The sequence below is a fragment of the Podarcis erhardii genome (genome assembly GCF_964252035.2).
Source record: "Podarcis erhardii genome assembly, chromosome: 3".
Classification (NCBI taxonomy): domain Eukaryota; kingdom Metazoa; phylum Chordata; class Lepidosauria; order Squamata; family Lacertidae; genus Podarcis; species Podarcis erhardii.
Window position 1 is genome coordinate 72857852 of NC_138507.1, and position 15644 is coordinate 72873495.

At 42.6% G+C, this 15644-nt stretch overlaps 1 protein-coding gene across 5 annotated transcripts in view; it reads right to left on the reverse strand.

Moving 5' to 3' along the window:
• Positions 1-4699: 4699 nt before the first annotated feature.
• Positions 4700-15644, reverse strand: part of LOC309338190 (uncharacterized protein C6orf118) — a 46881-nt gene continuing 35936 nt past the window's right edge. For 2 of the 5 annotated variants that reach the window (XR_014154791.1, XR_014154792.1), the window contains one exon: positions 15320-15541. Coding sequence is in view for 1 of the 5 variants with exons in the window: in XM_081855181.1 (XP_081711307.1) it covers positions 9182-9227 (46 nt within the window). In the remaining 4 variants the exon portion in view is untranslated. Of the gene's footprint in view, positions 5068-7619; positions 7656-9133; positions 9228-15319; positions 15542-15644 lie in introns of those variants that run through there. The other 3 variants (XR_014154789.1, XR_014154790.1, XM_081855181.1) reach the window with 3 other exon arrangements.

Sequence of the window (15644 nt, forward strand, 5' to 3'; positions counted from 1 at the left end):
AAAGCCCAGGATTAAATACAAAATTCTTACTGATGTGAAAGAGAGAGGGGGGTTTGCCCTGCCGGACTTTAAACTATATTATGAGGCGGCAGCTTTTTGCTGGCTGAAGGAATGGCTACTTCTTGAGAACACAGACATTCTTGATCTGGAAGGATATGATAATGCTTTCGGATGGCATGCATATTTGTGGTATGGTAAGGATAAAGTACAAAGGTCGTTCAAAAACCATATTGTCAGAAAAACGTTGTTTAATGTCTGGGTCAGATATAAAGATCTTTTGGAGAATAAAACCCCAAGGTGGCTTTCTCCAATGGAGGCTAAGGCCTTGAAAAAACTTACGGTAATATGGAAACTAACTGGCCAAAATACTGGGAAATTCTGGAGCAAGAGGGAGATAAATTGAAATTGCAGAGCTATGAGAAACTTAAAGATAAGGTGCGTGATTGGTTACATTATTTTCAAGTAAGAGAGGCCTATAATTTGGACAGGAAAATTGGCTTCCAGGTGGAAAAATCGAAGCTAGAAACAGAATTGTTAGAACCCAGTGTCAAGGTATTGTCGAGAATGTATAACTTGCTGCTGAAATGGAATACTGAGGATGAAACGGTTAAATCCGCTATGATAAAATGGGCACAAGATATTGGTCATAACATCATGTTCACTGACTGGGAACGGTTGTGGACCACCGGTTTGAAATTTACGGCATGTAGTGCCATAAGAGAGAATATTATGAAAATGATTTACAGGTGGTACATGACCCCAGTCAAGCTAGCAAAAATCTATCATCTGCCTGATAACAAATGCTGGAAATGTAAAGAAACGGAAGGAACTTTCTTTCACCTTTGGTGGGCCTGCCCGAGGATTAAGGCTTTCTGGGAAATGATATATAATGAACTGAAAAAAGTATTTAAATATACTTTTCTAAAGAAACCAGAGGCCTTTCTTCTGGGTATGGTTGGCCAATTGGTGTTAAAGAAGGATAGAACTTTTTTTATGTATGCTACAGCAGCAGCAAGAATACTCATCGCAAAACACTGGAAGACACAAAACTTACCCACCCTGGAAGAGTGGCAGATACAAGTAACAGACTATATGGAACTGGCAGAAATGACCGGCAGAATCCGAGATCAAGGAGAAGAGTTGGTGGAAGAAGATTGGAAGAAGTTTAAACTTTATCTACAAAATTATTGTAAAATCTATGAGTGCTAAGGGCAGTGTAAATGAAATGATGGGGTTCTAGCGATTAAGATAAGTAAGAGTACAAAGGGAAAGATAAAGGATGAAAATGAATATGAATGAGCTTGCTGAAAAAACTTTTAAAGTGAAATACAAGAAGGGAAGGTGGGAGGAAGTAAGGAAAATAAGGTCTTGAAGACTATTAAAATGAACCAGAGTTTTCTTTTTAATTTTTTATTACTAGGTTGAAACTTTTTTATGTTTTTTTTTCTCTTTATGATTTTTGATGTTGTTTGTATTTTTGATGTCTGTTGTTTGTTGTCTTTTTACCTTTTGTAAAACTTAATAAATATCATTTAAAAAAAAAAAAGAAAACATTATTTATATATGCAACAACTGTGGCCTGTGTTTTGTTAGCCCAAAAATGGAACGGGAGCGAGGTCCCAACTAAAGAACACTGGCAACTTATAAATTGATAGAATATGCAGAACTTGGAGATTTAACGTGCAGAATAAGAGAGCAAGAAGAATATATATTCAAAGAAGAGTGGAAAACATTTATTGTATATATAGAAAATAACTGTATACAGCTGAAAACACTGGCAGTACTAAGATAAATTCAACAGAGTAAATAATTTTTGATGGATGTAAAAGTGGAAAACTGATTTGAATGCTTGTAGTAAAATATGCAGGAATGTCTGATACATAAAATGAACCATGGAAGGAGAAGATGGGGAGTCATTGGATATTTTAAAGTTTGTAAAATGTTTATTTTGAAATGTTAAATTGAAAACTTAATAAATTATTATTTTTTAAAAATGTGCAAAGATCTTTGCCACCATAAGTTTTCGTCATCTTTCAGCAAATATAACCTAGTTATTGCCCTTCTTCTGATCATCTGGAAAGCCAAGCCAAAAGATGTATATTTCAGAAACTGAACAAAACCACTCTGTCATTGGGGAAGCTGTTTCAAATGGTCTGAGGCCAAACCCAAGTGGTATTTTTAGCTGGCCGCCTGGTATAGCAAACCTCATCCCTTGAAAAGAGACACTATAACTTTTTAAAAGTAGCTAATGAGATTAAGGAGTAGCAAAGCTGAAAAGGTTATCGTTCTTGACCTTTTATAGAGGTCTACCTGTCTTAATGAATTCACTAGCTGTGACAGGTCTGCTGAAAAACATTGGATTCCACATCCCTTGCCCATCGCAAGGGAAAACATCTCCTCCGACTTATTGAAGAACTGACTAGTGGCACACGGGGAACAAAGGAAAAGCACTCAATACTGAAGTAACCCAGCTAACTAAAGGAGAAGCAGAGGTCTCTGCAACTACACGCAATATACACAGTTGTCAACGCAGGTGCACAGAGAGTGTCAGTTCAGTAGCCTTCTGGGATGAGATAGGTAAAGAGTAAAAAAATAATCATCATCATTTCCCCTAAAAAGGAAAAGACCCTAGAAGCACAACCTACTGGGTTTTCAAAAAGCTGAATTCTTTGCTTTGTAAAGAGGCAGGCAACTGCACCTGCTTCTTAGGATTTCTATGTAAATATGTAACAAATATGCAGCATTTTTGACCAGTGCCTAACTTGTATAGCAGGGGTGAGTAGACATCAGGCTTGTCAGGTCTCCTTTGTTTTCTACCAGAAGCCACAGACCTACAAACAAGAGTGAGGGTTGAAGAGCAGGATGCCTCTGAGCACATTCTGAGCCTGGGAGTTTGGTTTCAGGATTGGAACTGAGCTCAGAGTGCTTTCACGCAAAAGCCCACTAGCGAAGAACTTCATTTCAGAAGCCCACTTTAAGTGTTGTTTCATTGTTGAGATTGTTAAACCAGGAATGGAAAAACATTTTCCAGCACAGGGGCCACATTTGGGCAATCTAGCATTCAAAGTCGCCAGCAGTGTCAGAGAGCATGTGCCCAGCCATCATGTGCTGAATGAATACGCATGTTGTCCTTGCAGCATTTGTAAATACATACCGTATTTTTCGCTCTATAGGACGCACTTTTTCCCCTCCAAAAATTAAGGGGAAATGTGTGTGCATCCTATGGAGTGAATGCAGGTTCCTTGGCTTCAGCAATAGCAACGCGAAGCCTCCAAAGTGCAGTGGGAGTGTTCCCGCCGTGCTCCGAAGGCTTCGCATTGCTTTCGCTGAAGCCTGAAGAGCAAGACTCTCTGGGCCTCAGCAGAGAGGGAGAGCTGCACAGGGCCCCTTCAGCCAAGTGGGAGGAGAAATGGAAGGGGCTCCTTTCTCCTGCCGCTTCGTTGAAGGGGTGCTGAGCAGAGAGGGGGAGAATTTTTTATCCTTGTTCTCCCCCTCTAAAACAAGGTGCGTCCTATGGTCCGGTGCGTCTTATAGAGTGAAAAATACGGTAGGTTCTTAGAGCTAAAAAAGGTCACTGCAAATACAGGGCCCAAGTGAGGGGATAGCAACAGTCTATCCCAAAAGGTCAGTGCAGTGATTGTTTCTATGAGATCCCCACTAAGACACACATAGTGAACCAGGCGAAAAGGAAACCCTATTATAGGTGAGCTATTACCTTATCTCACTTCTGGTTTTGCCTGTGTGTAAAACAGACTGGATTCTTCACCTCACACTAGACAGTGCAATTCTGCCTTCTCAATACTGCACAGATCTTGTCCTTCTTAGACTGCATTCCAGCAAGCATGCTCTTTGTGTGACTTCAAATCTATCATGAGCACCTCAGGTGCATCTCAAAGTGCACCATCTCTGTGCACCATCTGCCTACATGTAAAAGTAAAGGACCCCTGGACCATTAAGTCCAGTCAAAGGTGACTATGGGCTGTGGCGCTCATCTTGCTTTTTCGGCCAAGGGAGCCAGCATTTGTCCACAGGCAGCTTTCCGGGTCATGTGGCCAGCATGACTAAACTGCCTCTGTCACACAGAGGACCGTGATGAGTGCCAGAGTGCATGGAAATACCATTTACCTTCCCGCCACAACACTACCTATTTGTCTACTTGCACTGGTGTGCTTTCAAACTGCTAGATTGGCAGAAGCTGGGACAGAACAGTGGGAGCTCACTCCGTTACGGGGATTTGAACCGCCAACCTTCCGATCAGCAAGCCCAAGAAGCTCAGTGGTTTAGACCACAGTGCCACCTATGTGCAGAGTGACATTCAGAAAGGCAATGAGCACCTCCACATTCACTTTAATGGAACTGGGTAGGTCATCCTAAAATCCCACTACTTTCTGTTAGATTGATGGTTTATTCTGTTCAAATTAGACAGTAAGACCCTTCATTTCTTTAACAGCGCTTTGGAGAAGCAAGCATTCATCTCATCATTCCCATTTCCCTGGAAGCTGCAACAGCAACAACAAAAGTTTAATCTGATAGTGAACATTCCTGTGATCCATGGGCGTTTGAGCAGAATATTATGCAGTCTCATATATCCAACCCTCCTATGTCCAACTTCTTTCATACACTTGATATTCTTCACACTTTATGGAAGAGAGTTTATAGCTTAGGAACCACAGAATAAAACAAGGCTGAGTTAAAAGTATAAGGCACATTTCAAAGATTTATTTATTTTTATGTAAGCTTTCAACACAGAGCAAACAGTAGATGGTGTATTAAAGATGATGCAGGCCAATTCCATATTGCACTAAAGCTAATACTTTTGTTTTCCTAGAGATATTCTAAGAAGCAGGTGCTTCTTTGCGTTCAGTGTTATGAATGGCTGAGAGATGTATTGAGATGCAGGGTTGCAGCAGAGTAAATGTCTTGGAGGGTCTGTTTGTGAATGAATCATCAACTGGAAGTCGCCCCTCTCAGCGACTTGCTTTGTTTGTGTTAGTGTGCGTGAGAAATATCCCCGGTGGTATTAATATGGACGGTACCTTCTCCTCGTCCTCCAGCTCTGCTCTTCTGCTGAGAATATACAAAGCAATAACCAGAGAAATTAAGGAAGATTCACAGCCTTTAAAAGTGCTTGTCTGAGTTTACTGCCCACCAGTACCGAAGGCCCTTCCAATTTACCAGAACAAGATACTTTATCTTCATGATGACAATTCAGTTACACCATTCAACCTTCTAAACACTGCATAGATCATGTCCTTATTATCTGCATTCCAGGAAGAATGTGATCATGTTGTCCAAGGTCAGGAGACACATCTCTAACAATTATTTCCTTTGGCCAGCAGTCACATTACTTAGCATCTAGCATTAGATTTTAGTGACATGGGACAACTGCAAGTCACTCCTGCATTGTTTTTCAAATAGTGGTGTGGAAAGGGTTGGAGGTGCAATACAATGCCCCAAGAAAGTCAGGACTCCTGACCTGGATGCTCCCAAATCCTGAGCAGTAAAAAGGTAAAGGTAAAGGACCCCTGAGAGTTAAGTTTACTGGCCGAGGGAGCCAACGTTTGTCCGCAGAGAGTTTTTTCCGGGTCATGTAGCCACCATGACTAAGCCGCTTCTGGCAAAACCAGAGCAGAGTATGGAAATGCCGTTTACCTTCCTGCCGGAGCAGTACCTATTTATCTACTTGCACTCTGACGTGCTTTCAAACTGCTAGGTTGGCAGGAGCTGGGACCGAGCAACAGGAGTTCACCCCATCACGGGGATTGGCAGGAGCTGGGACCGAGCAACAGGAGTTCACCCCATCACGGGGATTTGAACCGCCGACCTTCCGATCGACAACTGCTTTCATGCAGTATGTTGAATTTGTTGGGCATTTTTTTAAGTGTACAAAGCCTACATAAGATAAAGTTTGTAAGAAGAAACACGGTGCAGAGTTAGGAACAGAATGAAGTTCTTTGTTTTTGTTTATTTTAGGAGTTTGAGTTTTCTTCCTTTTTATTTTCTTGTTTGTTAGAATCATCACTGCCTTATTTACATGTTTTGGCATCTGCTTTATATGCTTTATGTACAGTTTCCATCTCGGGCATCTCCAGGTACGGCTGGGAACAAATCCTGCCTGAAACCCTGGAGATCTTTGGCCATTCATTGTAGACAATACTGAGCTTAGATGCATAAATAGCTTGGGAGCTTATTCACACTCACCTTTCCTCCACTCTTTCTAGGCATGGCCTATACTTAAAAGCCCCATTTCTGAGTGTTTGGTTTTTTTAACATTCCCCATTTAAAAAAAAAAAAAAAACCACTCTTTAAAGCTCAATCAGAGCAAATGGCAAGCAGCAGAAAACCTGAATGGTCATTTCCTCCAATTGAGCTTTAAAGAGTGAGTTTTTGCAGGGAAATCTGGGGGCAAAAAATAAACCCACTTGGACACAGAGCTTTTAAGTGAGGATCTGTGACTGGAAAGAGCAGGACAAAAGAAAAGTGTGGATAAGCCCTGAGGCAGCTATCTTTGTTCTTAATATGTTTAGCACTTACCCACACTATAAGAAGCATTGTCACCTAGCTGATAATGAGTGCTACAGGCAGTGATGGACCTACAGTTTGGGGGCCCTATTATGGGGGATCCTTCGCAACCAGCAAGCTCTGGGTAACCACAATTATCTTCTTCAATGGGGTTGTTCCACGGCAGATTGCCACACCTTTACAACATCTGTGCTACTGACTCTCAGACATTGGGGTTGTTGAAATATATGCAACAAAAAATTAATCAATTTGAGTCATGTGACTCAAATCAGATCTACTGGACCCATTTTTAAAAAAACAATGTTGCCTAAAGTTGCATGTGAGGCCCTTTTGGGATTAGGGGCCCTGAAGCTTAAGCTTCATTAGTTTCATAGTAGATCCACCCCTGGCTATAGGAACTGAATTTATTCCTCCGACACAGCTTGGTCCTGGGATTGTTTCTTTATTTCATTTCACTCTCCAGCACCGGCTCTGCCATTAGGCAGAGTTAGGCAACCACTTCAGGCAGTGGTTGCTGCGATATGGAGGAGGCAGCAGCCATCCCTGATTGTTTCTCCTTGACCACTCTGACTGTTGGAGGTTTAAGACTGGGGTCTCTTCCAGCACTACCTGCAGCAGCCATGAGTTGAAACTGGGACCTTCTGTGTACAAAACAGATTTCAATCTCTGTGCTACTGGCCTTGCCCAAACACAGAATCTTCAGTAAAGAAAGGCATGGCCCTGAGCATGAGGCTAACTTCTATTATGAGAGCAAATGTGCAGCTTTGCTACCAATCAAGCAAACGCAGAAGAAATTAAGCAGGTCACAGAGGGACTTGATGGCGCTTATTTGCTTTCTGACAATTTCTCTTTTCTTCAAATTTTAGCCATGCATCATAGAACTGTACAGTTGGAAGGGACCCCAAGGGTCATCTAGTTCAACCCGGCAATGCCGGAATCTCAGCTAAAGCATCCATGACAGATGGCCATCCAACCTCTGCTTAAAAGCCTCCAAGGAAGGAGAATCTGCCATCTTCCAAAGGAGTCAGGGTTGAGGAAGAGGGAGAGTAAAGAAAGTACTTTGTAATCCAGTTTTATTAGTATAACAGATGCCATACCTTTAAGCTCTGTAATGACATGCACCTCTGCCTTTGCTGAAATGGCAAGAATATTTGCTCATTAACATGTGCTCAGCAATGCCTCTTTAAAAAATGAAAGAGAGGTTCTATGGAGCGTTTCATTCTTCTTTAATTAAAGAGGAATGTCACAGGGCAGTCTCTTTTTTTTTTTGCCAAAAGATCAATCCATAACGGGAAAGAGAATGGCGCTTTGGTAAATAACCTTCTTTCAGACACCATCTAAATTACTCAAACTATAAGTTGTGACAATCTATTGATCGTCTATTAACTATAGTGAAAACAGAAACAGAGAACAGACAAAGGGACACGTCTGCCTAAACACCAGTACAATTCATGGGATGTGTGCAACAGCACATTGGTGCTCATGCACAGTTTCCATAGTTATTCAATGGTACATTTTCAGGAGAACATGTTGCCCTGTAATCATGCTGTTTGTATTTAGGTGGTGTGTTTAAAATGCCAGCTCTTTTTTTAAAAAAATGGAAGCAGCAGCAATTTTTGTAGGTGAGCTAATAATCACACCTAGTCATCAAGAATGACACATAAGTGCTGTAGAAACGAGGGCCCTTTGTTTCTTCAATAGGTAATGCTTCAGAGGCATCATCCTGGCTCACTTTCTCCCTGAAGTGGTACAAAATGCAATCAAAATATTTTGTTCTTCGATCCTTGCCAGATAGCATCAGGAACGACTTGTTCCATTACAATCATTTAGGTGGGTGATACTACAAAAAGGCAAAAAAGGAAAATAGAGAGAAGAGCAGAACATTATACAGTTACTGAAGATAGGGAAAAAGGAAAATGTGGGACACAGAAAGCTGGAGACAACCCGTCATTAAGCAGAGAAGCGACATTTCAAATAAATGATGGATGTGTAGTGCCTGGGCCTCTGCAGTGCTACTCAGCAGACCTAGCAGAGAGAACATGATTCTGGCTGAATACGCCTCCCCTCCCTCCAAAAATTAATCACCACATCTCACTACCCCTTAGGCTCTCTGTCTCTCTTTCTCTCAAAAAGTAAACTTTAAGAAGGTACACTGTACTATATTGCCCTGCTCTCTCCCTCTCTTTGCGTGTGTGTGTGTACAAATGATCCCTGATTTTGGTCTTCCAGAGCAGCTACTCTATTCCCAACTTCAGAATGGAAAGCGAAATACGGGTGGTCAACAAAAGGGGTTTAAAGACACCCTCAAGGCAAATTTTTAAAGCACAGATAATTGGGAAACCCTGGCCTGCAAGCACTCCAACTGGAGAATAGCCTTTGAAGAAGCACAAACCCAAGACAAAAGGGAGAAACGTCCTAAGAAGAAGGCACGTTTGGCAAATCCTCACTGTGATCAACTCCCATCCAGAAACCTATGTCCCCGCAGTAGAAGGACGTTTGGATCCAGAATTGGCCTCCACAGTTACTTACGGACTCACTGTTAAGACCGTGTTCACGGAAGACAATCTCACTCAGCTACAAGTGATTGCCAAAGAAAGATATGACCACCTACCTTGGCCTCAGCCCAGTATACCCGAATGAGCATCTACACCCCCATTGCTCAGTCCAGACCCTGAGGTCCTCCTCCAAGGGTCTTCCTCTGGTTCCTTCATTGCAAGAAGCAAAGTTACAAGGAATCAGGCCGAGGGCCTTCTCGGTAGTGGCGCCCGCCCTGTGCAACACCATTTCTTCAGATGTCAAGGAAATAAACAGCTATCTGACTTTTAGAAGGCATCTGAAGGCAGTCGTGTTTAGGGAAGTTTTTAACATTTGATGTTTTATCATGTTTTTACTTTTCTGTTGGGAGCCACCCAGAGTGACTGGGGAAACCCAGCCAGGTGGATGGGGTATAAATAATAAAATTGTTGTTGTTGTTGTTACCAAACAGAAACTTATCAAGAATAGCCAGCTGAGTGGCAATGATAAGTTGGCCACCATCTTGAACGACTTTCAAAGAGGATTTCTCAAATTCATTGATTTGCCAAATTATATTATGTAACTTCCCTCTCCACCCAAAACATCCTATAGCCCCTGGGATTATATGCAGGGGGAGGAGGAAGGGAGGTGGTGAGGGTGGCCCACTGTGGGTGTCATCATTGAGGGGGGCGACATTTGGCGCGCCGCCTGCCCGCAACTCCCAAGCCTTCAGGGGAAGGGGCGGAGCTGCGCCGCCTTGCCAACGGCCTTCCCCCCTTCCCCCTTTGTTTTGACAGCTTGGGGGAGGCTTGGGAGTCGTGGGTGGGCGGCACACCATTGCCCCCCACTCCCGGGCTGCTTCCTGGGGGGGAGCCTCCCCAAAGCTGTCAAAAGGAAGAGGGAAGGGAAGAAGGCTGCTGGCAAAACAGCATGGCTCCCCGCCCCCAGGAAACAGCCCATCAGGGGCAGCTCGCTCCACCCCCATAGGTGTCTTGCCCCCTGGGATGCTCGCCCTGCCCCCATGGCCTCACCCCCAGGTGCACAGGATGTCTGGGTGCCAGAGCAGCTAGCTCCGCCTCTGATTATATGCACATGCACGCGCGCACACACTGTGGTACAGCAGAGCCACAATGTTCCAAATCTGACTTGATTACTTTGTAATAACTATTTATTTGTTTTGTCTTTCAAATAGGCTGAAAGCAATGTGAATTACTTTAACAAAGTTGGCATCTGCTAGATATTCCTAACCATTTAATTGGGACCATTTTAATTAGCGAGTTTCTGCCCAGCTCTGATTTTTTCTCTCAAAACATCAAGAATAAACTGAAGTAGAGTGACTATCAATTTTACTTAGTATTTTGTCATTTTGATATTTTTTTCCCAAGTTGGCTTTCTTTTAAATGGCCCTTTATTAATCAACAGAGCTATTTAGTTGAGATGGCTGATGTCCACTTAATTTGGATAATAAGCTGTCAGCTTAATCCAATTAAAAAGATTCTGATATAACATGATTGAAGGCAGAAAACAAGGACATGCAGAGAATGAAATGGCCAAACTTCTATAATGGGTTTAGCTTCTTGAAGGGAGGCAAATCTTTGAAAGTCTCCACTAATCAAATCATTCTAATTTGCCTTATTTTAAATCTGGCATCGTATAACTGTGCAATTGGATCAGAATTGTTTCAGAAATAAAACTACATTGATTGAAGCCTGATTTAAATAAAATACTGTTGGATGAAAAACCCATGCATGTGTTCTGAGGCCAGCATTTTTTACTTCAGGGCTACAAATCACAGGCATGCAGATGCTGCACTCTGTATGCATTTTGAATTAAAGCAGGCTTCAGAATTAACTGTAAGGTCAGCTACCAAAGACATAAACATAGGAAGAGCCCTGCGAGCTGAGACTAAATGTCTATCTGGCCCAGAATTTTGTTTTCACAGTGGCCAACCAGATTTCTATGGTAAATTCATGAGCAGAATGTGATCACAACAGGACTCTTCCCACTTGTTTCGGTTTCTCAGTACTGGCTGCTGAAGGAATTGTGATTCTATGATTAAAATTGGCATGTGATTGAGGAGGACCATCAGATAAAGCCAACAACTGGAAGTACATGTGCACCAAGTAGTCTGTGCTGCAGGTCTTGTTTGTCAAAGAAAACCCACAAAACAATCCTACCCCAAACAAACTTGGCATAGTGGAAGCTGGCTTGAACTGCTGGTTGTATACTCTGCTTATATCAAAATGAAATTCTCAAAAGGGGTAGAATCTAAGTCTAAATCTGAAATGTTGATCCAAAATAAAGTTTCACCCTATCTCTAACAAAACCTGCACTGATCATATTTAACTTTCCTCACATCTCTTACTAGATATTAACTTCAGCCCGAGAAAATAACTACAGAAATGCAGCCCATATTTTCTGTCACTTGACAGAAATTCCATTTACAATTCTTCAGGAGACAAGAAAATATCTCTAAATTTGTATGGGAGTTATTCTGACCCATTTTGGTTAGATTTTGAGAAACAATCTGTACCTCAATTAAGTGGAAATAACTCCTGTGCAACCTGAAAAATAACTGGAAAATAAGGAGTGATGTTTTATATGTTTGAAAAGGGGATTCCAAAACTAGTGGGGTGATAAAATGTGACCTCCTTGGTAGCTGAAAAATATCACTAGTGGGAATAGGAATGTTTAGTATTGCTGTAAACATCCAAGAATAATTTGTTGTGACCTTTTTAGAAATAATGGCCTAAGAATGATCTTGAGCACAATATTCCTAACTCCAAGGCAGTATCAACTAATAACATATTGGCACCACAGCAATAGTTTTTCTCTGTCCTTTGGTGTGTGTGACTGGAGTCACTGAATATGGATGTCCTTCATCATGTCATTAGGTTCAATGGAGACTAGAAAAGCTTTGCAATGTGCATCTTCATCAGCTGCACATTTGCTGGATTTTGTATGATGTTTCTGGTCAACTTAAATGGAAAGAAACTATAGATGAAGGCTGGTTGTTGTTGTTATTTAGTCGTTTAGTCATGTCCGACTCTTCGTGACCCCATGGACCAGAGCACAGCAGGCACTCCTGTCTTCCACTGCCTCCCGCAGTTTGGTCAAACTCATGCTGGTAGCTTCGAGAACACTGTCCAACCATCTCGTCCTCTGTCATCCCCTTCTCCTTGTGCCCTCCATCTTTCCCAGCAGCAGGGTCTTTTCCAGGGAATCTTCTCTTCTCATGAGGTGGCCAAAGTATTGGAGCCTCAGCTTCAGGATCTGTCCTTCCAGTGAACAACTGCCTTTTTTGCAAGCAGAAAAACTATATTGCACTCACTGATCTCCGTTGGGCCATACACAGAATCATTCGCCACAAAGGTCTTCAAGGAGATTAACACGGCACAGTAAAATAGCTTCTGTAAAGCCACTCCGAAGCATCACATCAAAAGCTCGACTTATGCAAATCTCCAAGCTATGGAATGACAAGATACTTTGTCTGCAAGATCCGCTTATTAACATCTCCATATAACTGATTGACATGATACATTGTGTAAAATCCATCGTGCAGTCTCAAGCTTCTCTGAGTAGGGTGTTTTGCAGCTTATGAGCAGCTCCATGGCAGACGAGTAATGAATTATCTGAAGCGAAAAGACCGCAGGGAGCCATAAACAAAAGGGTTTACAGATTTGTGAACCAGCTGGTAGTTGATATCTGTCATTCACAGAAGACCATGGATGGTCTTAATGGCTACTGGCGCCCTAAGAGACCATGCGAATTGAACTTGTACAGAAGATGCCTTATTTTGGCCGAGGCACTGCTCAATAAACCAGCATAAGAGGGCTCAGTATGGAAACTTTATTCCTTTCCCTCTCCATCTGGCCCCTACACTAGAAGGAAAGGGTGGGTTCTTCTGCCATATTCAGGATGCCTCCAGGTTGCCAGCATTTTGCAGAAGGGATTAAAACACATATGAGGACTTCAGGCTTGCTCAGTTTTAAAGTGATTTAAAATGCCGTGTTGCCTCAGCACAGGGGTGGGGAACCTATCAGCTTTGCGAGACAGATTCTAATCAGGAGTGGCCTCACAGGCCCATCACCAGATGTAACAATAATGTCATTTTCAATGTGCTGATTAAATGAAGATTTCCTTCCCCTTAGAGAGTCCCCATGGGTTTTGAATGGAATCCTACTGAAATGAGCATCAGCTGCAAAGCAGAGGGTTAAATCCTGCTGCTTTGGTAGTATTTGTTTCCTGCAGTTCCCTACTAAGAACAGGCATACTCAGCCAACTAACTTCAGGAGTAACTATAGCAGGTTGGTATAGTTTGAGGGGAATGGCCCTGTGGACCATACTGGAGCTTCCTGGTGGGCCAAGATTAGCCTGCTAGCTGGAGGTTCCTCACCCCAGTCCAAGCACAATAAACTTTTTGCCGTTTGCAAAGTGTTGGGGAAATGCATCAAAAAGTGTGGGATAGTTAAGCAAATTATGAAGAGGAAGACTTGTAGACACCCTGCAAGCAAATCAGGATGAGTGCAGGATTAATACTGTAAACAATACTGTGAACAAATCAGAACAAATGCTCAATAAAGATCAGATGTAGTCTAACCTCCCTGTAAGCTTTGTGTAAGCAAATCAGGATGATGGATGATGAATAAGCAAGTTATTCAGATGAACTCTTGCACTATTGACAAAGTTATGCTGTGCTGGTGTATGAGCATATCTCAAGGTTTTGTGTTTCGATAAAGAGCCAAAGGAAAGTGAAAACCTTTGTATTCATGATCTTATGGCATATTACATTTTTAAAAAACACAGCGTGCTTTAGTGTGTGCTGGAAACCTCCGAACTGAGCAAACAGCAGTTTTTTTTCTTAAGCAACCTTGTGTCATTTTTGCGAAAAGAATAGTAATATTAGCTACCACTTTGTAGCTCAACCTCATGTTAAGAAATGATATGTTGGGGAATAAACATTCATTTCATCTGGCTCAATGTGTCTTGGGATTTAGGAAACATACTTCAACACAATACCAGTTAATTTGGATCAAAATTTCACTAAATTAGGCACGGATGCAGAAAAGTGGAGGGAGGAGAATCATTAACTGTAGCATCCTGCTTGGAGCTGTCTTCTAGCCACTGATGCAACACTATTTGACAAGGAATGTGGCTATGTACTGAGAGCCCAAGCTTGGTCTAAGGCAGATCTGCCTACTGTCTTAGTTTTCATAACATACAGCAGGGATGGGAAACCTTTTTCAGCCAAAGGGCCACACATATTTCTAAAGCAACCTTCCAGGGACCACAGGCTAGTGGTGGGCAAGATCAGAAGCAAATGTAGGAGAGGGGACACTACACATTTGAATTTTACCTTCACACAGTAGGCTCTATCATACACACAGACACACACATCCCTCTCTATCCTCCATCTAGACAAGCAAGAAGCATGATCAGAGTTTGTGGACATATTTAGCACTCAAGGAGGGTGCAAACTGCAAACCAGGGCCACTAAGTGGCATGGTTCGGGAGGGAGTGTTCAGTGGTGTAGCATGGGTTTCCAGCACCTGGGGCCACGTGGAGGGGTGGGAGGGAGAGAAATGGACAGAGTACACATGTGCATTCAACTGCCTAACAGCATCCGCCTCACCCAGGAGATTGCAGCCGCAGGGATAAGAAAAGAAGAGTTGCTCTATTATCTGGAAAGGTCACTTCTTGGCTCACATGTTTCCAATGGAGCCCAGTGACACAAGTAAGTCTGCAGCTGTACTGAGGCCACACCGGGTGTTGAAATTTTGCACCCCTAACCATTTTGCGCCTGGGGCAACCACCCCTGTGACCCTCCACACACTATGACACTGGGTGTGTGACCTTGGGAGAGTCCTGAGGGCCAGATACAGAGGCGTGGGATGGCATGCAGCGCCTGGGCCTGAGATTTCCCACCCCTGACATGCAGCTCTGTACACAGATGTGGCCTCTGCGTCTGCTAGTTTTAAGCACAATAGGCAGCCTCTCCAAACAGAGTTCATCCTTGATCCTAAGATTCAGAGCACAGCTTTTCTCGAAATAAAATGAGCAGCAAACAATTTCATTTCGGCTCCTGCCACCCTGAAAACCTAACTCATACAGACACTTCATTTTTCAGGAATGGGCACTACATGGGAGAAATCAAGATGGATTGCGGCAAACACAAGCTAGTTATCCTGATAAAGGATCTTGGGGGGTCACAGCCGTAAGCAAGCACAACCCTTAACATCTTCCTTGCAGGCAACAGTAACAAAAGAATGTGATATCGATTGGCTGTTGATCTGAAAGCAGCGCATTTATCTGAAGCTTAAAAAAAAAAAATCGTGCAAAGGGGCATTCTGCTTTGTAAAATCATCGCTGGGGCTGAAATCCATACCATGGAAATGGTGTTTAATTTGGGAGCCGAAACTCCAACCAGACTCTCCTTTGCTGCTGCTTCTGAAGCGATAGTTTTGTACCATATTGTGCTGCTTACATAAGGATTCGTCGAGGTTTTCTGATGGCAGCAAGGAGAAAAGAGTCAGTGAAGTGTGAGAAGGAGGAGAATGGGGATATCATGAAGGATGAACAACGTCTTAGAGGCTTGTCAAGAAAAACAT